Below are 20,636 nucleotides of genomic sequence, written 5' to 3' on the forward strand. Positions count from 1 at the left end.
TCCCACCCTGTCCTGCCAGCCAAGTGTGCCTACTAGGGCCACTCCGACCCAGCAGAGCTGCAGATGTTAACATCAGGCCGGCCACCAGCTCTACCCACTTCCCTCATCCACCCTCCTGAGGCCAGCTCTGTACATTTGCCTCTCTGGCACAGTTCCTGTCTTTCTAAGAAACATGCTCGTTCCCCAAAACTTCCTGAAATGAAGACAGTAACAAGCACCCAACAGGGACCAACAAAGACTTGGTCTCGGACCTCTAGCCTAAGCCTGTGAGGATGTAATTAATATACAGTTAAAATGGCCCGACACAAGTACAGCAAAGATTGGAATCAGTGAAACGTGATTCTGTTAGGAGTGTTTTCCTCCTTCACAGATAACCGTGAAGTGGAAAACATACCTCTGCATAAGCGTAACCGGTGTACAGTGGAGCGGAGGGGATCTCCTACCTGCTTAGAGTTACTCAAGTCCAGGGGTTGGTTTCCTTCCTTTGTTTTAGAGCATGAATGCCTTTGTTCGCAGGCCAACGCAACGTGTTTCTGCCTGCTGCTGCTTCAGACCCCACGCAGACTAGACTCTCTGAGCTCACGTTGGCATGACTGGACTTCTGGACTTGCTGCAAGGGCACTTCCAGGTAAATATCACTGGAACTGTTTTCAAAATCTACTAAAATACAGCTCGATCCCCAAATCCTTGGGGCGAGTCATCGATAGGCCCATGTGAGCAACTAGTCACTTAAGCAGAGGCATGATCTAAAGCAGTAGGGAGATTGTCACCGTCCTCAATCAGCTCCGTAGCAGGCCTGGAAGGTTGCAAAACTAGGCTTTTTCCTGTTTGTTCCTGTTTTGTTGAAAGTTTGCATATGATTTCAATGAAACAATAAGCCCAGCACAGTCCATTTGGCATCTGAGTCCTCTCCCAGGCTAGGTTGTTTTGCTTCAGCTTCACTGGCTTGAAAAACAAGAAAGCTCTTTCCAACTGATCGTAGCAGTTGTGGCAAAGGGAACATTTAGTGCAGGAGCAGCATAAGGGCAGGCGTAACATGAGCAATTCTGCACGTGGAACATGTACCTCCCTGGTACTTGGTATCTTTAACTTACAAGATTTTTGTTGAGAGAATCTATTTCAAGAGACTCAAATCACATTTGAAATGATTTAATATATATTTTTACGACATTTGGATATCAAAATACTATTTGAAATTTGTTGAACTACTTTGGGCACAAATAATGGCTTGAAGAGTAACTATTTATAACTGTACAAAATGGAGCATGGCATGAGGCATGAGATAGTTGATGGCACAGTTGATGCAAGAAAAGTTATCACCGCCACAAAAAATCCCAGAGTGAGACTATTTTGTTATTATTACTATATTTCATGTTCCAGGTCAAAGCAGCCACACCAGTTCCAAACGGGATTGATTGAGAAGATCTCGGTCATTCAAAACCTGTACGGACTGAGCAGGCAGAACTCAGCCGTCTGAAACACCCTGTGTGGCGCTAAACTGGCGCGCGCCCTTCGTCCCAGGCTCTCACCCTGGGACTTCAGAGACTCCCAAACCCATCGGCAGGCATCCTGCATGCAGGCCCAAGCCCCAAGGTCTTGGGATTTGAATGCTCCCACTTGATCCTAGCTAAGAGGCCGAGAAGCAAAACTATTTCTCCAGTTTCTTCATGGCATGCATTTGACAGCGTCGTGACGGTTTCCCTTGGGGCTTATCTTGGTCTTTCACACAACATCAAGGGAGACTACAAATATTTTGTTGAACGGGGAAAGATGTGCATAAAAGTCACAAAAATCAGCCCGAGGACTGGAGTCTCTCAAGCCACTTTGACTCTGACCTGACTAACTTGAAGTTACCAACATCAGGAGGACGTGGTGGGATTCCACTTTGCACATTACACCCGACGGCTCGTGTAATCCTTTCAAGATCGTACAATGTAAACTGTGTGTGAGCATCACCTACCCACAGCCCAGTGGGGAGACGCTGACTGATGCCATGAGATGCAAGGAGAGGTTTCTGTTTTGCCCCACTACATGGCTTTCAAGGCGGCACATTTGGCAGCTGTGAAAGGAAAAAAGAAGTGCACAGCTACTGTTTTCACCAGGCGCTCGCCTGCGCTGGCATTTCCTTGGGCTGGTGCTCCGTGTGCTATTTAGAAGATTAAAAGCGAGCAGCACCAGTAATCATCCAGGACGGTGCCTTTTTTCTTGTATGCATTTATTAATACCCGACTATTACCTTGTCACATAAATGTTTCAGCTGCGCTCCATACACAAAAACACGACTGCAGAAAACCACCCGTGGGAGAGAAGTTTGGTCGTGTCGTCAAAGCAAGGAAGTGAGTCACGGCAAACGCCAAGTGCTCCCAGCTGTGGATGCTGGTGCACGGGCGTTGTGGTGGCGTGCCATTAAAAGGGCAGTGATAAACAGGGCAGCTGCGCTGTGTTTTCGAGACCAAGTTAATTAGTGTTTATTCTGTGCACTGAAATCGTCAGGTAAGAAGAAGAGCAAGGCAAAGCCCTAACCGCGGTGCCAGGGCTACCCCGTTAGCACTCCCCGCTCTGCCTCCCTCGGGCGGATCTGGGGAAAGCGGAGCTCTCTCTGCTCGGGGTGAGATGGCCAAACCTGTTCTGCCCGAGCCCGGCGATGGGCTGCCACACGCCGAGACGCCCAGGCACGCCCGGAGCCGCCGCTCCGCCGGGTCTCGCCGAGGCGCCGCGGCCGGCGCAGAGCAGCCGCGGGGGTCGGCCCCCTCGGGAGCGGCGGGGCGGGGCGGGGCGGGGCCGGCCGCCCGCCGCAGCCCCTCCCCCCGCCCGGCCCGCTGTTGACAACCGGGCGGCCGTGGGCGCGCGCCCCGCGCGGCGGGGCCGATGTGGCAGACGCTGGCCGCGGCCTCCGTGCTCTTCCCGGGACTCTTCGCCCTGTGCATCCGGAGCCTGGGCTGGGCCGCGCCGGCATGGGGCCTGACGGACCGCATCCTGCTGAGCGGCAGGTAGCGCCGGGCCGGGCCGGGCCGGGCCGGGCGGGGAGGGAGGCGCGGGCGCCCAGGCCCGGCCGGCAGGCTGCCCCCTTCGGGGCGGCCCCGGAGCGCCAGCTGCGGCCGCAGCCGCCGGGGCCGGGGCCGGGGCCGGGGCCGGGGGGGAGCCGCTCGGGCGGCTCCTCGCCCCGAGAGGCAGAGCGCCGCCCTGACCTCCTCCCGCTCCGTCACCTTCAGGCTGGTGTCCTCCGTCCAGGCGGTCATGGCTGCTGCCTCGGGGGTCGTGGTCGTCCTGAGCTGCGAGGACGTGGTGCGCGACAGGTAAGGGCCCGCGCCGCGCCGCGCCGCCGCGTGCAAGGGGATACGCCTCGCTGGTTGCCCCCGCCGAAGGGGGGGCAGGGGCTGTGCTCAGCTACGCGGAGTGGGCGTCCCTCCCACCACAGATCCATTTTTATATTTGAATTAACCCGGCTGGAAGTAACAGCAACAAAAAGCGAGATCGGGCCACCACCACTTGCCCACGAGCGAGGACGCACCCTGTGCCGCAGTGCCAGCGCTCGGAGGGGGGACTCCGGGGCACAGCTCGGCGCTGGTGTCCAGTCCCAAAGGACCTTAAAATAACATGCGAGTTAGAGAGAAGTGACTTCGCCTGCCCTTGACATGCAGCCACCTCTGCACTGAGACGTAACAGCTCACAGACGACTTATACAATCACGTAGGCAAGAAAACTTTAAACATGCTATTACAGCTATCTGGAGCAGCCTGGAGAATTACAGGCAGGGAGAACGTAATGACTAGAGCTGGCATCTGGCCAGCGCACCAGAGGCAACTGTTTGGAAAGTGCCATGAGATTGATAAGCACCACGGCTGAGTAAGATGTTGGGGTTGCGCCGCGTGCGAGAGCGCTGGGCTTTCGTTCAGCAGGAGCCCAGAGGAAAGCGTTTAATCCCCTAAGCCATCAGTACTGTTTCTCCCAGCTCCTAGGTATTAGTGGAGGCCTCCCACCCCGGGTCAAACTTCCCCAACCCTGCTTAGCGTAAGAAATCTGGTGAGACGGTGGCATAAAATACTCGAGCTGTAAGACACGGGAAAAGTGGTTGCAGGAACAGGCCACGTCTGCAACTGCCCCTTGTGCCTGCTCCCGAACAAACGCTTGCTCAGCAGCCTTCCTGCTGTCTGGAGCCGTTCCTCAGTCTGACGCCCTCTAAAAACTGTGGCCCTGGGAGAAAAGCTGAGGTTGCTAAAGATTAGCACCAGTGGCTGAAGTCCCAGGGTAGTAAGACCGAGGGCTTCAGGCCACAGGTGTCACGAGGGAGCGCTTCAATATGCAGGAAAGCAACAAGACCTTTAACGCGCAAAGGAAAGCCCGGGTAGTTCTGGATCCCACAGCCGTTCACAGAGGAGCTCAAGTCCAAGCGTGCCCCGCACGGTAACGAGCAGATCCCCTCCCCATCCGAAACAGGGTCACAAGGCAGGCATCGGGACACCGACGCAGGATTCAGACCACTTTTCTGCTGGCCCACATAAAAAAGGCCGGTCTCTCTGCAAACAGCAGCTGTAATTAGCTTTCCTTGGGCAAGTGCGACTCCAAAATGCAGTGAGAACAGGCAGTGGCATGTAGTTATTTCCCAATAACCACCCATCGTGAGGCATTTTTCTGCACGAATGAAACACGAGGCAGATGTCTCGTCACCGGGAACTCAGCCGTGTGGATGCAGGGATCTCGGCGGGGTTTGCAAACAGCCCTTCCCGTGGGCGGAGGTGTCGCCCTTTCTCTAGCTCCGCACGCATGCATTTTGGGATCCTCTGATGCAAGAGGCCCTGCAAGTGAAGGCAGCAGCCACAGCTGAGGGGACAAACGAGAGGCTCAACACGGCCCCGGGAAGGCCGGTGTCTGGTTAGACGCAGGGGTCGCCTATTAGAAGCGAGTGCTACTTTGGGCCCTGGAGGCATGGCCACAGCCTGCGCCCGGAGGCGCGCGCGGGTGACTTGGGCGCTTGGACTGCCTGTCCCCGAGGTGCAGCAGGCTGTCGCTCTGTGCTCCTTGCTCCCCGCAGGCACTGGCTGGCGGTGGAGTACGTCTGGGTCATCGTTCCCTACATGGCCTACGACATCTACGTCATGTACCTGTGCCACTGGCACAGAAGCAAAGACTTGGGGACGGCGGAGAAGAAGAACTCGCTGGCCAGCGTGAGGAGCTTCCTGAAGAAGGAACGCCTCATGGTGACCCACCACCTCTTCATCCTCATCGTCCTCACACCCATCACGCAGGTAAGGGCAGCGCGGGGCAAGGGGGCAGTGCTCTGGCTCCCAGCCCCCCCCCCCGGAAAGGCACGAAGGTCACTGTAACACGCGTGGCTCAGCTTTACACGGGGCGTGACATGCAGGGACTCCGGCAAGTTGTGTGCTGCTTCTCAGCGCACCCGTGCTGCATGCCTGGGCTGGCTGGCAGCCAGGAGAGCTCAGCTCCATGTCTCCGACCGCTCGGCGAGCGGGTGCAGCTCTGGGATCTGTGCCCTCCCCGTGCCACGGGCCAGCTGCCACGAGCAGAGCAGGTTTCACTCTCAAGTGGTTTCCAGAGTGCATCACGCCAGCACAGGGCTCCCGCTCGCGCGGCTTGCTCCCGGAAGGGCTAGGTCCAGCCGCAGCGGGGCGAGCGACGCCTTCGGGCGGCTGCGGCAGAGCAGGCTCCAAGCACGCGGGAAAAACTGCTGGCGTGTTCACGCCGTTCTGTCTGTCCGCAGCACTTCCGCGGGGAGCTGGGCGATTTCTTCGTCGGCTGCATCTTCCTGGCGGAACTGAGCACGCCGTTCGTGTCACTGGGTAAAACCCTGATGCAGGTACGGCCCGAGGGTCCGCAACGCAGCGCGGGTGGGAGGACGGGGCAGCTACTCCAGCCCTTCGGGCTATGATGGAGCCACCAGCCAGAAAGCAGCACGGACAGGATCTGCAGGGATTTGAGGTTGATCCTGCCCCGGTTGCACTGAAGTGACTCGGTAGCAAGCAGCCACGCTTGCCTCCTGCTCCCAGCCCAGCATCCTGTGCAAAACCGCCCTCTCTGCCGTGCTCATTATCCCTCTTCCAAGGGTTTCCCTTTCCTCTCCTGGCTGCTCCTCTCTCCTTAGGAAGTCGAGTTTCCTCTTCTGCTCCTGCCAGCCTGTCTTAAAGCCTGGCCCAAAGCCCTTGGGAGTCCACAAGTCTTGCCACGGCCTAGAGCAAGGGCTGGCCCTGGCCCTTGCACTGTAAGCTCAGCGGGGCGAGCACCGATCCGTAGATCTCCATGCACCCCAGCAAGGCAGGCGCAGTTACCCATCACGGAGGAAGGCATGGGGAGGCGGCACTCGCACGGCACTCATCCCCGCCCCCGTTTGCTTCCACAGCTAAACATGCAGGACACGCGGCTGCACAAGGTGAACGGGGTCCTCATCCTGGTGACCTTCCTCCTCTGCCGCATCCTGCTCTTCCCCTTCATGTACGGGGCGTATGCCCGGCAGGTGGGCATCCCCCTCTACGCAGCCCCCTTCCACATCCCCGTGCACTGCAACGTGGCCAATGCCTGCCTCATTGCCCCACAGCTCTACTGGTTCGTGCTGATCTGCAGAAAAGCCCTCCGCCTCTACAGCTGCTCCTCGTCCGACAAGAGCCGATAGTGGCTGGCGTGGGCCGCGGAGCGCAAGGCTGGGAACAGGGCCAGCACCTGGCACTCTGCCCAGCCGGCTTGCCTGTACAATCAGTGTTGGAGGCACCACCTTGGGGACAGCCGCACCCCCCTGGGGCAGCGAGGGTGTTTGGATTTCCCTGCTGTCCCCGTGGCGAGCCTGGGAAGCCGCGCCAGCCTCTCGCAGGACTCTTCCCCCTGTAACACTCGAGCACCCTGCATCCTGCCCGTGGCACTGCCTGGGCATGAGCCAGCGAGTGGGAGCATTGCTTGGAGAAGTGGGAGACTCTTGCTGGGATCAGGCCCTTGGCAAACCACTCACTTGTTAGATGCTGCAGACCATGGGGTGGAGAGGGGACAGCTCACAGCACCCCTCCATCCTGGGGGGTTATTAAGACCCAGCTAGACAAAGCCTTGGCTGAGATGACCTAGTCAGGGCTGGTCGTGCTTTGAGCAGGGGGTTGCACAAGATGTGACCTCCTGAGGTCCTTTCAACCCTCACTATCTGTTATTCTATGACTGATGCAGCAAAATGGACTCTGAACAGCCAGGCTGGGGGCTAGGGGGAGACGAGGCCAAAGCCAGTGCTGTAAGGGACCTGGGTGCGACTAGCACTGCTTAGCATGTGGCAGCAGTGCAAGACCAGTCCTTACCTGGGCACTGAGAGGGGGGTCTTGCCCCAGGGGGACGGTGCCGGAGGTGCTGCCCAGAGTCTGTTCCCGTCACCCCAGTGCTGGGGCTGAACTCTGCTGGTTCCCTCTGGCTGCTGTTAGGCAGCGTCTGCCTCTGGCTCCGCTCCCTGCAGATGTGCCCCAGGACTGGCCCAAGGTAACCCTGGGGCCAGCAGTGGGGACCCAGAGCACACCATGCTCTGGCACAGGCACTGCCAGGAAGTGGATCCCGTGTGTCAGTGTGCGCCTGTACACGCCAGTGCAAACACGGAGATTACACCGTGAGCCTGAAGAATCACCCGGAGGTCAGTGCTGCCTCCAGCCCAACCCTCCCGCCCAGCCCTTCGCCTCTCCGTGCAGAGAAGGCCGAGCAAAACCGCAAGGAAGGAACCGGATCTGGGGTCTAGGCATGAAACCACACAAGCTGCTGGAGCAGGCAGCGTCCCTGAACCTACCCTACAGCTAGTTGTCTGCCTGTTGCCTCTGGGCCGACTGGCCCCAGCACTGCTGTGCTGACAGAAGAGCAAACGCTTCCCCCCGCCAAAGTGCCACAAATCTATGGGAAGGGGCCCCAGCCTGCAGCGCTCCCGCTCCAGAGCCGGGTCAGGCTCGTCCTCGTCACCGGGGAACAACGGCCCCAACAGGTGCCTAACCCAAACGGTGGCTGGTCCCCGCAGCCACCAGCAAAGCAAGCACCACACGTGCGAGACACGTCCGGACAGGTCACGTCTCCTTGTAACCGGTAGCGCCAGCACTACGGGGCCGCGTTTGTCCCTGGGGCGTGACCCCAAGAAGCAAATCCGCCCCCTCCCCTCAGCCTCATCTTAGCCACCTACAGAGTAAGTTTACAGAGATTTAGAGACCACGGCTGCCTTGTGGCTTTGCGTCTGTGCCCTAGGCCTAACAGTGGGGTTTGGAAGCCCGTAGGTAGCTCTGAGCCCCCTATCCTGGAGGCAGCAGGCCCGAGGCCCGGCCCAGCCCCATGCAGCTGAACGAGCAAAGAAAGCAGCTGCCACAGCTGTTCCCTTCCTGCAACAGGGGCTTCCTAATGCAGAACAGCCAGCCAGAGAGGCTCCGACGCAGGACGGATGGCTGCGGACACGTTTCTCTTGCCGTCTGTATTACAAATAACATGCCTTACGTAAAGGAAAGGCCCAACAGACCAGCCGAGGCCTTTCCGTTTGCACTAACACTGCCGTTAGAGCGACCAATAAAGAAATCTGTTCAGAACCCAGGCACGAGTCTCCTGTAGCCCACTCGTCTCCATCCATTACTGTGGGGGCCTTTGTGAAGGGAGCTCAGGACACGCCAGGGTATTTTCCCAGCGGGCAGGTGCCCCTGCTCTAAGTCACCTCTGGGCGCAGTGTTAGAGGGGGGCCCAATGACCGAGCAGACAACGGGCTGAGCTCCCTACTGATCCTCACCCGCCAGAGGCAGGTGCCAGGCTATCAGCCTCTCGCTTAACCCCCGCAATAGATGGAGGCACCTGAACAGTGTGCTGATGCTCCCGGGCAGAGCTCTGGGGATGGGACACGCCGCCCTGAGAGCACTGGACACCCACACTTAAACCCTTCGGCCTGTTGAAAAATACCCACCCCCAAAACTCAAAAGGAAGGAAAAAAGGAAAAGTTTATTATAGATGTAACAAATCTGCAGCTACCACCTCCTCCACTGGGGAGAGTGTCCACACCACGCAACCCCGGTGCTTGCGACCCACAGGGCCAAGCCGGGGCGCCGCGTTTCCAGGCAAGCCCGGCCCAGCTCACAGCTTGCTCAGCTTCTGCTGGAGCGCGGCACGCAGCTCCTGCTGGCTGACACTGTCAGCGATCGATGCCAGGAAGTACTTCTCGTTGGCCCTCCTGAGCGAGCTGTTGAGGGAGCGGTCGATGGCGTGGAGCGCGTCATACTGCGAGACGGTCTCGAGGGCCAGCACCCCGAGGGGCTCGCTGCAGCCGTTGTCTGGGAGCATGGCCACCACGTGCAGCACGTGGCAAAAGAGCTGGATGTAGACAAAAGAGGCCTCCTGTGTCAGGTCCTTGTCCTCAGCTGTGGGACAGGGGGATGGCAGGGCCCCCTTGACTGTGCCCAGCAGATCAGTGAGGCTGGCACAGTAGAGTCTCACCATGTGCTGCCAGGCTTCCTCCAGCAGCCAGGTGGAGCAGCTGGAGCTGCACAGGAACTGGAAACCTCGCAGGAGGAGCACGGAGAACTGCAGCGGGTGGGCAAATGGCTTGAGGTTGAGCAGTGGCATGTACTGCACGTACTCCAAGCTGTAGGGCACATGGAGAACTTGCCGCTGCAGCAAGCTCTGGATCACGTGGGCCAGCCTCTTCCACTCCCCGTGAGTGCACCACGGAAGAATCTGGACAAGGGCCACCAGGAAGCCCTTGCTGAAGAGGTTGACTTCTTCGGGATTGTCCACATTGATGGCCAGAAGCACCAGCATCTGCTCCCGCAGCGCGGTAGAGATACAGCAGCACTCTATCCACGCCAAGAGACCGCTGCCTGGCCCGTAGGCCGGGAGCGGGCGGGATGTCCACTCGTCCTCTGAGAGCTTGCAGATCTCGAAAAGCGTGGCCGGGACCTCGTTCTTGAAATGATCGCCATAAAGCTTCTTCAGCCGGAGACCGACCGTCCAGTCCAATGGCTCCACCTTGCGGTGCAGCCAGGCCAGCGACTGGTTCCAGACCTCCGGAGAGGGGGCGGCTTTCTGCTCCACCACCTCGCAGAGCTGGGCCAAGGTGGTAGCTACCAAGTCTTTGGTCTCCAGTGCAGGACAGGGTTGGTCCTTCAACAAATGCCAGTAATGTGTGTAGCTGTCTAGGAGCTTGCAGAGACCAAGGACGAGAGGGAAGGGGTGGCAGGTCTTGATCCAGTGTTCATCTTGTCCCGACTGTAGCCCCAGGACCTTATTAAGGATGTGCAGGCTTAGCTCAATGTGGGCACAATCCGATTTCAAGCAGGGCAGGACGAAGGCTTGGGTCACCTCACTGGGAGAGAGGAGAGGACTTGCCGAGCTTGGCTGCAGGAGAACAGCCAAGAACTCAAGGAACTGCTCCTTCTCTTTTGCAGTAGACAGCTTCCCCCACACCGTCTCCTTCAGGCACCTCACCAGCAGGCTGCCCCCCCTGCCCAAGCCCTCCTGGGCTTCCTGGAAGCTCAGCGCTGGGAACGAGCACAGGATCTGTGCTAGGAACTGATGTGTCCCCAGGTTGATGACTGCAAGGTTGCAAACCTTCTTCACCGTGGCCTCTGGGTGGAGCAGTGCCAGCCTCGCCACCGAGGCCACGGCTTTGGTCAGGCCCTGATCTGACGCGCTTCGTGTGATCTGGTTAAAAGCCAAGTTCAGTTCCTCCTGGAAGCCCTCGGTGAAAACCTTCAAGCTCAAGGATAGGCCCCGCCCGCCCCAGGATTTGAGGACGCCCGAGATCACTTTGTTCTTGTCCGGCAGCGAGAGCTCAGTGTAGCACTCCAGGATGGTTTTGGTTACCTTGACCTGCAGTTCCCGGCTCTCTCGGTTGTTGGAGGAGAGGCTGAAAGTCACCGTGGTCTCCAGCAGCTTCAAAACCAGGTCTGGTTTCTGGAAGAGGACTTTATTCTTGATGAGGCAGGCAACCCAGTCCCTCGAGAAGGCCCAGGCCTTCTCAGAAGCAAAAATGGAACACATTTCCAGGTGCCTCTCCATCTTCTGCTCAATGATTGTCATGGCCACTGAGGCCATAATGCTGCTGTCTGAGTCCTTGCCCTGCAGGTCAGGGTTGATCTGCTTAAGGAAGCCCATGATGATCTCTGCCAGCTCCAGGACCACCTGCTTTTCATCCTTGCCCAGCTCCCTGGCCTCGGCAAAGCAGACCAGGTTCTTCCCGAAGGTGGCAAGGCTGTCGAGGAGCCGGTAGCCCTCGTAGCAAACCTCCTGGCGGCTGTTCAGCATGCACTGCAGCTCTTCACTCCAGCCCTGCAACAGGTTGTGGAAGAAGCGCAAGCCGACAAAAAGCTCTTCGCTGGACAGCTTGACCACGGACAGCAGGCTCATGCTCCGCTCTGCCTCCTTCACCTTCTCCTCCAGCCCCCGCGGGTGATAGCGGCTCTCATGGTCACCATTCCAGAGAATGACTACGGATGTGATCTTGTCCAGATACTCCATGGAGGGCAGCACGCTGGACTCCTGCTCTACTACAGCGAACACCGACAGCAGATCTACCAGGTTGGCCAGGGCATAGCATTTCATTCTGGGAGTGACAATACATCCATAGATATGCTTTAGCCCATCAACCAGGACTGTGAGCAGTTCGGTGGTAAGAGGGGAGTCGTGCACGGACAGGGGATCGCCTTTAAACCTTTTCGGAGGCTGGCAGCCCTCATCCAGTGGCTCGGACAGGTGCTGGTGGACAAGGGCACTGAATGTCAGGATCGCTTGGTCCTGCTGCCCCTCCTTGTGCTTCATGATTTCCCACCAGACGTCTAAGAAAAACCTCAAGTCCGCTGGGGTCGTCTCATTTGCAACGTATTCAACCAACAGCTCGAGCTCCTGCTGACAGATGCCCGCAGGCAGTGCCAGCAGTAGCTGCACAAAGAGCCGGGGTGCATTCAGTGCTTTAAGCAGCTCAAACAGAACCGTGCGGTTGAGACAGGGGATCATGTTGCACACCGAGAAGAAGGCGTCATCTTTCCACCTCTGGTCAACCTTGGTGGGCCCGGGACTGGGCAGGAGGATTTTGGCCCAGATGATCATCACGGCTTTCTTCTTCCAGCTGCAGGGCTGGGGCAGGGAGGTGGTGCGGCCAGCGCAGATCTCCTTCAAGGCATCGGTGATGGGTGGCCCAACATGGTGCCAGTCAGCCTTGGCCAACTCCGCCAGTGCCTTGGGGTGATATCGCTTCGCAGCCAGCAGGAACCCGCCATGCAGCACCGCGGTTTCCTCACAGATGTTCATGGGCCCTGTTCAAACAGCAATGCATGAAGTTAGAGCGGAGAGGAAGGAGCCCCCCAGGGCTGAGAGCACGGGGCTGGCACTGCGAGGGCCTGGGTTTGCTGCCCAGACTCCTTGCACAACATGGGTGGTGAGTCTTTGCTTTCCCCATGCATAAAACGAGGCTAAGCAAGACGTCCCTCTCTCAAGCCTGCCTCCTTTGGCGTGGATGCCAGCGCTTGCAGCGTACACAGCCCCTGCCAGCACAGCGGGGCCCCTCTCAGCCTCTGGCAGCCCGGACGTACAAGGATGCTCAGCAGATGCGAAGGAAAAGGTTCCAGACCCCTTTCTACAGGGGGAGGCGATTCCCCTCGCTTCCGAGCCAGCTAACGGCACATTACTAGGAGCGCTGCCAGGGGATGCAAGGAAGCAAATCTCCCTTTTTATTCCGCACTGCTGAGGCCACACCTGGAGTCGCGTCCTGCTGCAGGGCAGCGGCAGACACGCCGCAGCTTGCGATGAAGAGGGCTGGGGGACACGGGGGGGTCGGAGAAGCAGTGGGGGGGGGCGCTAATGGCAGCCCTCAGCTACCTGCCGGGGGGCTGCCCTCAGGGGCCGGGACAAGGGACAGGGCCCGGCCGCGGGGCGGGGAGAGGAGAGGAGAGACAGCTCCGGGCAGGGCAGCCGAGGCCTGCGGTCTCCTTCCCTCCCCCCCGTCCAGCCCCAGGGCAGGGCGCAGCGCCCTGCTCGGACCCGGGGCCGGGCTCCCCGGCGGCGGCGGCGGCGGCAGCCCCAGCCCCGGCGGCGTCACCCACCCGGCTCCATGGCGCCCCGCGCCGCTTTGTGATGCAGCCGCCCCGGCACCCACGTGGCGCCGCGGCCGGAAGCAGCGAGACCGGAAGCGGCGAGACGCGCGGCGGCAAGAGCAGCTCCCGCGGCGCTAGCGACCCCTGGCGGCTCCCAGAAGCGCGGTAATTCCCCAGCCCAGGAGGGGCCGGAGGGTGGAGAAGTGGCCTCCGACCCTGCCCAGACCCCGCAGCGGAGGAGAAGGAAGGGGGCAGCCATGGGCAAGGGGCTGGGGGCGGCAGGCACCGATCCGGGGGGGGGCAGGGGCACGCTTCACCGTGACCGTGCGCTTCGGTCCCGGGGTTTTACAGCCCAGTTCCTGGCCCAGGCACTGCGCCCAAACCCTCTGCTGGGTCTCTCTTCCCCTGGACGAAGGAGAGGCGAAGTCCCAGAGAACTGACGTTCTTGTTTCAGGCTGAACGTTAAGGCCACACAAAGCATTTCCGCTCACAGCGACTGTATTTCCTTCCAGTGGTCGCAGCCTGGGTCAGTCCCCCACGCCTGGAGAAAAGGGAAGGAGAAAGGTCGGCCCTGAGCGGACACCATGTCTCAAGCTGAGTTTGAGAAGGTGGCGGCCATGGTCCTGCAGATGAAGATCAAGGTCACCGATCAAGAGCTGCTGGAGATTTACAGTCTCTACAAGCAAGCCACCATCGGCGACGTCAACATCTCCTGTCCCTGCGCGGTGGATGTCAAAGGCAAGGCCAAATGGGAGGCCTGGAACGGGCGCAAAGGGATGAGCAAGGAAGACGCCAGGAAGAATTACATAACCCGGGTCCAAGAGATTAAGAACAAGTACGGTGCATAAATCGGACCACGTGCTGGGGTCTGGTGCCCCCCAGCACGAGTCACTTCATCCCCTCGTACACTTCCTCTTTGCCCTCCCCTTCCTTTTGACCAGTCATGCATCTGCAAGACCAATAAAACTGTCCGCGCTCTGGAGTGGACATGCCCCACGACAGGGGAGCTGCCTTGTGAGCATTTCTGTAGGCAGGAAGGTTCATTCCAGGTTCCAAACAGGCCCTGCATTGTTCCCGGTCCCCATTATGTGGCTCCGTTCACTGGCCTCTCTGCCTGGGCCCAGCTCTGAGAGCTGCCTGGCTGTCTCCAAGTGTTGCTGTAGCAACAAACAAGGCTTAAAATTTGCTGCTTAGGGTGGGGGAGGAGGGGATCATTTCTAGATGGGGTTGGTTATAGACTTTGTGCTGGGGATAGTGCTGTCCGCTCCGTCTCTCTCCTTTAAAGAGTGCCCAAGAGAGAATAACCCTCTAAAAACACCCCAAGCCCCGGGGGTACTGGAGGAGATGCAGCTACACGCTTACAACAGATGCAGCCTCTGCCATGGGCACAGTGCTGCAGCAGCGTTAATCTGGAACAGGCCTGGATTAACCCAGACAACACCTCTGCCTGCCATTTCCCTTCAACCCTCTTTATTTTCCTTTTTAACTCAGCTGACACAGGATACTGCCAGCAGGAGCCACACGCTGCAGCTCACCGGTTAGCCAGGCTTAGAGATCAAGCAGGGGAAAGGGTTCCTGGGGGGAGGAGGTCTGTCCCGGGTGCCAGTATGAGAGGTTAGTGTGGGGAGACAGTTACATGACAGCTGGAGAGCGTCCAGCTTTGACCAGTGCAGTAGGCCCCATGGCTTTGAAGCTGGTTGCTTGGTGAAGGCTGTGATGTCATTCGAATTGTGATGTCAGGGGACCAGCAACAGATGAATCCTTCAGCAACTAGGCTGGCACACAGATGCAACATTGCTGAATCAGACAAGGGTCCATTTCCTAACGGCATTACCTACAAACCATGCGACAGCCCTCACCTGGCTTGGGCTAGGTCAGGCACTAGCCAGCAGAGCTCTACCAGCTTCGCTCTACACCACTACACCCAGACCACACCTATGAACCAAAGCGCTCCCCAAAGGAGCCCCATTACGTGACATGCGTTTATGATCTTGGGATTTGGAAGAAAGCAACCCAGGTGGGGGGCCCCCTGTTTTTTTAATCGTTTCACAATGCCGGATTTTTTTACAGAGGACGACTAAGCGCCAGCAAACACGAGCACCACATACACTGTTGCTATTTATTTGGTAGATTCAAGATTCAGTACATACCATTCGCACAGCAGAAGCAGAGGTTTAAGTCAATTCTCCCAGCTAACAAAGCTCTTTTAACAGCAGGTAGTTCTCAAGGTAGTTAAACAAAGCTAATTTCTAGGCAGCTGTTCATTTTCCGGGCCAGTTTTCCCACCTTTAAAGCAAGTTCTGACTTGTTCTACTTTGCTAGGTCACCCCCACTCAACAGACCATTCCTACTTGGAATGTGCGGTGTTTGTGTTCCCTTGTGAGAAGCAAAACACAGCTGAGCTTCATGTGGACCCAGTCAAATAAGACCTCCAAAACAAATGCTTCACATGAGACTCTAGGCAAGTTTCCCAGTATAAAGTCACTTTGATTCAGGAGCAGATGGACCACAGGAAAGCAGCAGCACAGCTGTAGCACAGTGACAGCTCTGCTAAGACAGGCAGGGATTCTTAGACTTAAGGCAAGTTGATTTCCCTGTGTAGCAGCGAGATCCTCTGCACGGCCAAGGCAAAGCGCATGCAACATTCCCCACCAAGCAATCCCAAAGCGGTTCCCTTCTTAACATGCAGCAGACGCAGTGGCAGCACTCAAACACATGCTAAAGAGTGGACTGCTGCGGTAACTACTTGCCCACTCTCCAGGAAAGCAAGTGCTCCCAGCACCTCTGCAGTTGTCCAGTCCATCTTATCTGCACAGAGCAAGCAACAGCTATCAGCTCCACAGCTTTCCTTTTGCTTTAGCCATGTCTTGCTTGAAAATGAAAATTTAAACATTCGCCTACAAATAACTCATCTTGCCCCAATCTAAACCAGTCTTCATTGTTTTTGCCTTGAACAGACATGTTGAACTGACCTCAGTTAGTTAATGCTGTTTCATTTCCTGCTGCTTGCTAGTACTGTATTTTCTGTTTTAGGTTGTGCAGCAATTTAGTTCTGGTCTCATTTGACAAGGCAGCCACAAAACTGAGCTACTCTTCACTTCTAATCTACCGCTGTCGACACACACTCGTACTCTGGAAAGGAGTAGCCAGATAAGCTTGGGGCTTTTCTCAAGTTCAGTGGGAAAAGCAGAGCACAAGAGATTTCCAACCATGAACTCCAGACTCCCAAGTCATGACACCACATGCTACACCTACCTATTACACCCAGCTGAAGCTTTCCCAATGAAGCAGTAGGTGCCATTTACCCCAAAGGAGAGCTGTCTTTTAGGCTGCACTAAGACATGGAAGTCATTCAAATCACAAGGCATTGTACCATCTCTCACTGAGGGGGAGGACATGACATCCAATCACACATATCACATCTTCCAGGCATCTAGCTTGTACTGAAATCAAGGCGTGAGTTACCAGGTGATCCTCTCTCTCTCTCATGCAGGCACTAAGCAGAAGCCTTCTGCATGTTGTGCTTAGCAAACCACTCGTCGCTTTTGTCTGCTGCCATAGCCTGTATAAACAAAGAGCAGCTATTAGAAAAGATGCCATTTAGAAGCCAGGGCATTCAGGACGCTTTTAGGTCAGTGCCAGACAAAGTGAGGGCTGGCTGATTTCCCAAACAGAGCTGGGAGGCACCCCTCTGCACAAGCTGGACTCCACTGAGCTGAAGACCTGGCTGGTATGGAAGAATGGCTTACTTCAGCAGCAGGTAGAGGCAGGGAGCACCCACCCCTCCCCTGCACTAGATAAATGCACTGGATGAGGAGTCCAATAAAACAGTCATGCCTCGGGGGTTTCTGAATGGATTTGCTCCCTCAGTTTCCCCAAGCCTTGCCAGTTCTTCAGCATCTGAGCAGATGGGCAACAGCAACTGCAGGAAGGACTCACTGAAAGATCCCACTTGGAATGCAATGCAGCTCCTTTAGAAGGCCACGTGGGCTCCACTTTAACATGTCCAGGAGGCCTAGCCGCTCCTAACTAGAAGCATAGACTTCCTCCTATTGCCCTTCCCTTTCTCCAGTTACCCTACAGAGAATATAATACTTACATCATCTAACAGCTTGTTGCCCTCTGGATCCACCTTGGAAAGCTCTCGAAATGCTTCATCTCCTACAAAGCAGATTTCATGCCCATCCTGGAGCAGATGGAATGGAAGAGGGAGTGAGACACGCTTGGGAAGAGACAGCAGGACCTTGAATTCAATCACTATTTCCAGTGCTACTCACTGGATCAGCCAGGATAACCACTTGAACAGTTGCTTTTCCAGGGGTGTCCAAGCTAACCAGTGGTGTTAGAATCTTCTGCTCCTCCTTCTTCATCAGTGCTTCAATGTGCGGTAACTAAAGAACAAAATACGATGACAAAAGTCAACTCTGGCCTGCCAGGCCAGCGACCACTTGCTTTTCCCACCACCCACATCTCCATCAAGAACCAGGGAGACTATTAAGCAGAACATATTTGATGAGATGGTTTTGGTTACATACAGACTGGGAGAGACCTTGCAGAGACTACTGATAAGATCATCCCTGGGCCTCCCCCAGCTGTGGCAACCAAAGAAATGGCCAGAGGTTGCAGGGAAACAGATAGGTACCTCATCCTTTGGACAGGAGAAGGCAATCCGCCCGAAAGCTGTGCCATGATCCACTGCACCTCTGATGCCTTGCAGCTCCAACTTGCACTGAAACAGATTGAAGCAACCAAGTCAGCTCACAGACAAGCCCACCTTCATTTTTTGCACGTGCCCTAATCATTGCTCCCTGGCAAAGTAATCACCTCAAAGCCATGCGTTTCCCAGTGCAGTAGGGCATCAGTGCAGCTTTTTACTTGTTAGAAAACAAACCTGTAAGCACAGACACAGCACTACAAGCAGAGGGAATGCTTTCCCAGGAATCTCTGTCAATCATAATTTTTGGCTACAACATATCAAGACAAGCAGCTTGTGCTAATGTCAGCACCTTGGAGAAAGTCACCGAATGCTGTTTGTACTTAGTTACTCTCTCTGCATTTCAACTGAAGTGCCCCTTCCTCGCACTTTTATTTTTGTAGTGATTAAGCTGATTTAGAAAGTGACCCTTTTGTGATATGAGGCCTGGGTATTATTTATCCAACCTTCAATGTCCAAGACTTAAAGTGTAAACTGTCATGCTACAAAGAAAAGCAGGTTCCCCAAGTGTGTGTCAGTGGCCAGCAGGGAAGCAGGCAGACCTATAAAACAAGTCTTTAAAGACGAAGATTCTGCTTCTCATCAGAAGGGTTCATTTCCAGACTGGCCATACTCAGAAAGTAGGATGCACGGGGCTAACAAAATGCTATTTTTTCAGTCTGCCAAAAGGACTAACCTGGTTATCTCCATAGCCCAGTAAAGCCCTTTGCTTTTCCTCGTCCTTCTCATAGAGCTTCATTCCCAGCAGATTAGACCAGTAGTTAACAGATTTCTGCAGATCAGAAACAGCCAAAGCTACTTTCAGCACAGGATCTGCAAGACCATAAGAGTTTTTTGTTAGTGGCAGGTAGGGAGGAGTTTTAACCCCGGCTCTTTAGGGTTACAACGAGAAAAAAAACCCAGCAACGTAACACAGGTACAGGCTCCTGCCCCGCGCCGCCGCGAGCTCAGTCGAGCCAGATCTGTAATTCATGCTGCTGTCCCAGTTACAGGCACCTCCAGAGCAGCACTACAGTCACACGTAGACATTACCTTGCTTTGGTTGCTCTTTGTCTTCTAGGTAGAACTTGTATCCTCCCGGGGCTTCAGTTTCAAACATGCCCTTCGCAACTTCCTTGATCGGCCACCCCATGTTCCTGGCATTGCTCACAGCCTGGCTGGACACAAGTGTGATGCCCTGGGAAGGACAAGGCACAAACGTACACACTGAGGCACTAAGATGAGGTTGTATCATGTCAGCTGATGGATCCAAAAGTCACTGGGGAAAACCAACCTACATCCAGTGGCAGGAAGAGAGCAACCACTATCCCCAGACTCTGCTATACACCTCTGACTGGGGTCTATGGGATTCAAGCAGTCTGGTTACTGCTCAGGGCATCTGGACCCCACTTTCTCAATAACCTTCTTTCAAAAGAGGAAGCCTAGAGAGATGCTAATTGTTAGACGAGTCATCTGCATTCACAGGCAACTTATTCACAGACTAAACTGCCTTCCCATCAGCACCCCCACCAAATATCACTCCTTAATTAGGACTCCTCCCTGCCACTGAAGTCCGTAAACATTCATAGCCTCTTCTACAAAGGGAAAAGTCCAAGCAGAAAGGTCCCAAGGGCTGAACTCTGGTCTTGCCTCTTTAGAGCACCCAGAGCCAGTACTGACTGGCTGGGGCCTGCGTCTGGGGAAGGGGTGCTGGAAGGGTGGTGGGACAGGACGACAGGACATAAGTGGCTTCCATGGGACTAATGAGGCAACAGGGGAAAGGTGACCTGAGAGAGTCAAGGAGCAAACACAGTACATCTCCTCAGCTGGAAGTCAGGGAAATAAGAGGGGCTGCACAGCTCAAGGAAACAGGGAGCACCAGCCTGGACCTGTCAGCACAGCGTGAAATGAAGGGCTCTCGGGAGTCACCAGAGACACTTGCCCCCACAAGGCGCCCAGAGTCAAGTGCAAACATCCAGTGTTCAAATACACAACAAGCACAAAGCACCTCTTGCTCCCTCCTCTTCCAGCCCAAGGTAGCTTTCCCAGCACTTCCCCAGCCTGGGAAATGGAAGAGCACCAGGCAAAAGAGCTGAAAATCTCCCCTGTGGTGGCTCCTTGTCACACAGGCTCACAACGGGAACGGAGCCGTGATGGGAGGAGACGCTTACCAGAAAGTCGTTGCCAAGGCGATACTCCCCGACTCCGTAATTGTAGGTCAGCTCTATGACGAAGTGATTGTCTTCGGGTCCATAGCCCACCATCGTTTTACTCCACTTCCCATCGTACGGGCTGCAACAACCACATTCCTTACAGTCAGTGTCGGAAAAACACCGGTATTACGCACACGGCTGAGGAAAGGACTTGCCAGAGCAGGCAAACGGTGCAGCTAACTCAGGATCCCGGCCTGGAAAGTAACGTGCGCCAGGCAAAAGCTTACAACAAAGCCGCAAGAAGGCATGTCTCACACCTACGAGCGCGGCCCAGTGCCTTACAGCTGGACGCGCATCCTCGCTACCCCCCGCGGGCGCCAGCTCTATGCTTGCAAGTGTCATAGGATTTCCACCGTTTCCTCCTCACCCTCAGACCTGGTGTCTCACCCAGCTGCAGGCAGCTCTTGCAGAGAGCCCGACTTCCCGTGGAGCTTGTGGACACACACACACCGCGAGAGCACGCGCGCGCGGCCGCCCCACGCACCCGTTGCAGGCCGCCTTGCAGCCCTGGGCGAACTCCTCGTGGCGCAGCGCGCTCATGCCGAGCAGCTCCCGGTAGAACCGCGCCGCCGGCCCGCGCCGGCCCGCCTTGAACACGAAGTGCAGCGCCCGCCGCGTCCCCATTGCAGCCGCCGCCACCACTTCCGGCGCGCCGAGTTGACGCAGCCCCCCGGCACCACTTCCGGCGCGCAGCGTCGACGCACTTTCCGC

At 56.4% G+C, this 20,636-nt stretch overlaps 3 protein-coding genes and 1 pseudogene across 8 annotated transcripts; 2 read left to right on the top strand and 2 right to left on the bottom strand.

Moving 5' to 3' along the window:
- The first annotated feature begins 487 nt into the window (after nt 1-487).
- Nucleotides 488-8,539, top strand: TLCD3A (TLC domain containing 3A). Its single transcript, XM_090025515.1, has 5 exons — nt 488-2,990; nt 3,213-3,296; nt 5,033-5,246; nt 5,720-5,815; nt 6,356-8,539. The coding sequence occupies exons 1-5, from the start codon at nt 2,869-2,871 to the stop codon at nt 6,623-6,625; spliced, it is 786 nt and encodes a 261-aa protein (XP_089881641.1). The 5' UTR covers nt 488-2,868; the 3' UTR covers nt 6,626-8,539.
- On the top strand, nt 3,216-14,018 carry LOC149854276 (acyl-CoA-binding protein pseudogene; annotated as a pseudogene). 5 transcript variants are annotated; one of them, XR_016438889.1, is made up of 2 exons: nt 3,216-3,296; nt 13,532-14,018. The product of XR_016438889.1 is annotated as an acyl-CoA-binding protein pseudogene, transcript variant X3 (transcript). The 5 variants fall into 5 exon arrangements; XR_016438888.1 differs by lacking the exon at nt 3,216-3,296 and adding an exon at nt 5,723-5,815; XR_016438891.1 differs by lacking the exon at nt 3,216-3,296 and adding an exon at nt 6,366-6,469.
- GEMIN4 (gem nuclear organelle associated protein 4) lies at nt 8,916-13,105 on the bottom strand. The gene is made up of 2 exons (XM_090025500.1): nt 13,029-13,105; nt 8,916-12,242 (listed from the first exon to the last, which is right to left on the bottom strand). The coding sequence occupies exons 1-2, from the start codon at nt 13,036-13,038 to the stop codon at nt 9,067-9,069; spliced, it is 3,186 nt and encodes a 1,061-aa protein (XP_089881626.1). The 5' UTR covers nt 13,039-13,105; the 3' UTR covers nt 8,916-9,066.
- A 1,102-nt stretch (nt 14,019-15,120) lies between the features above and the next one.
- Nucleotides 15,121-20,596, bottom strand: GLOD4 (glyoxalase domain containing 4). The gene is made up of 8 exons (XM_090025511.1): nt 20,410-20,596; nt 19,884-20,004; nt 18,766-18,910; nt 18,410-18,546; nt 17,662-17,748; nt 17,297-17,410; nt 17,119-17,205; nt 15,121-16,581 (listed from the first exon to the last, which is right to left on the bottom strand). Exons 1-8 carry the CDS (start codon nt 20,547-20,549, stop codon nt 16,516-16,518), a joined length of 897 nt encoding a protein of 298 aa, XP_089881637.1. The 5' UTR covers nt 20,550-20,596; the 3' UTR covers nt 15,121-16,515.
- Between the last annotated feature and the right edge of the window lie 40 nt (nt 20,597-20,636).

The sequence above is a fragment of the Crocodylus siamensis genome, chromosome 13 (assembly GCF_052110815.1).
Source record: "Crocodylus siamensis isolate JL-2025a chromosome 13, ASM5211081v1, whole genome shotgun sequence".
NCBI classification, from domain to species: Eukaryota; Metazoa; Chordata; order Crocodylia; family Crocodylidae; genus Crocodylus; species Crocodylus siamensis.

Coding starts and splice junctions, on each gene's coding strand:
- TLCD3A (XM_090025515.1), top strand. CDS start 2,869: ATGTGGCAGACGCTGGCCGCGGCCTCCGTGCTCTTCCCGGGACTCTTC. Junction 2,991..3,212: donor CGCATCCTGCTGAGCGGCAG/GTAGCGCCGGGC, acceptor CGTCACCTTCAG/GCTGGTGTCCTCCGTCCAGG. Junction 5,247..5,719: donor TCCTCACACCCATCACGCAG/GTAAGGGCAGCG, acceptor GTCTGTCCGCAG/CACTTCCGCGGGGAGCTGGG.
- GLOD4 (XM_090025511.1), bottom strand. CDS start 20,549: ATGGGGACGCGGCGGGCGCTGCACTTCGTGTTCAAGGCGGGCCGGCGC. Junction 18,547..18,765: donor CAAAGAGCAACCAAAGCAAG/GTAATGTCTACG, acceptor ATGGTCTTGCAG/ATCCTGTGCTGAAAGTAGCT. Junction 17,749..18,409: donor TGGGCTATGGAGATAACCAG/GTTAGTCCTTTT, acceptor AATCTGTTTCAG/TGCAAGTTGGAGCTGCAAGG.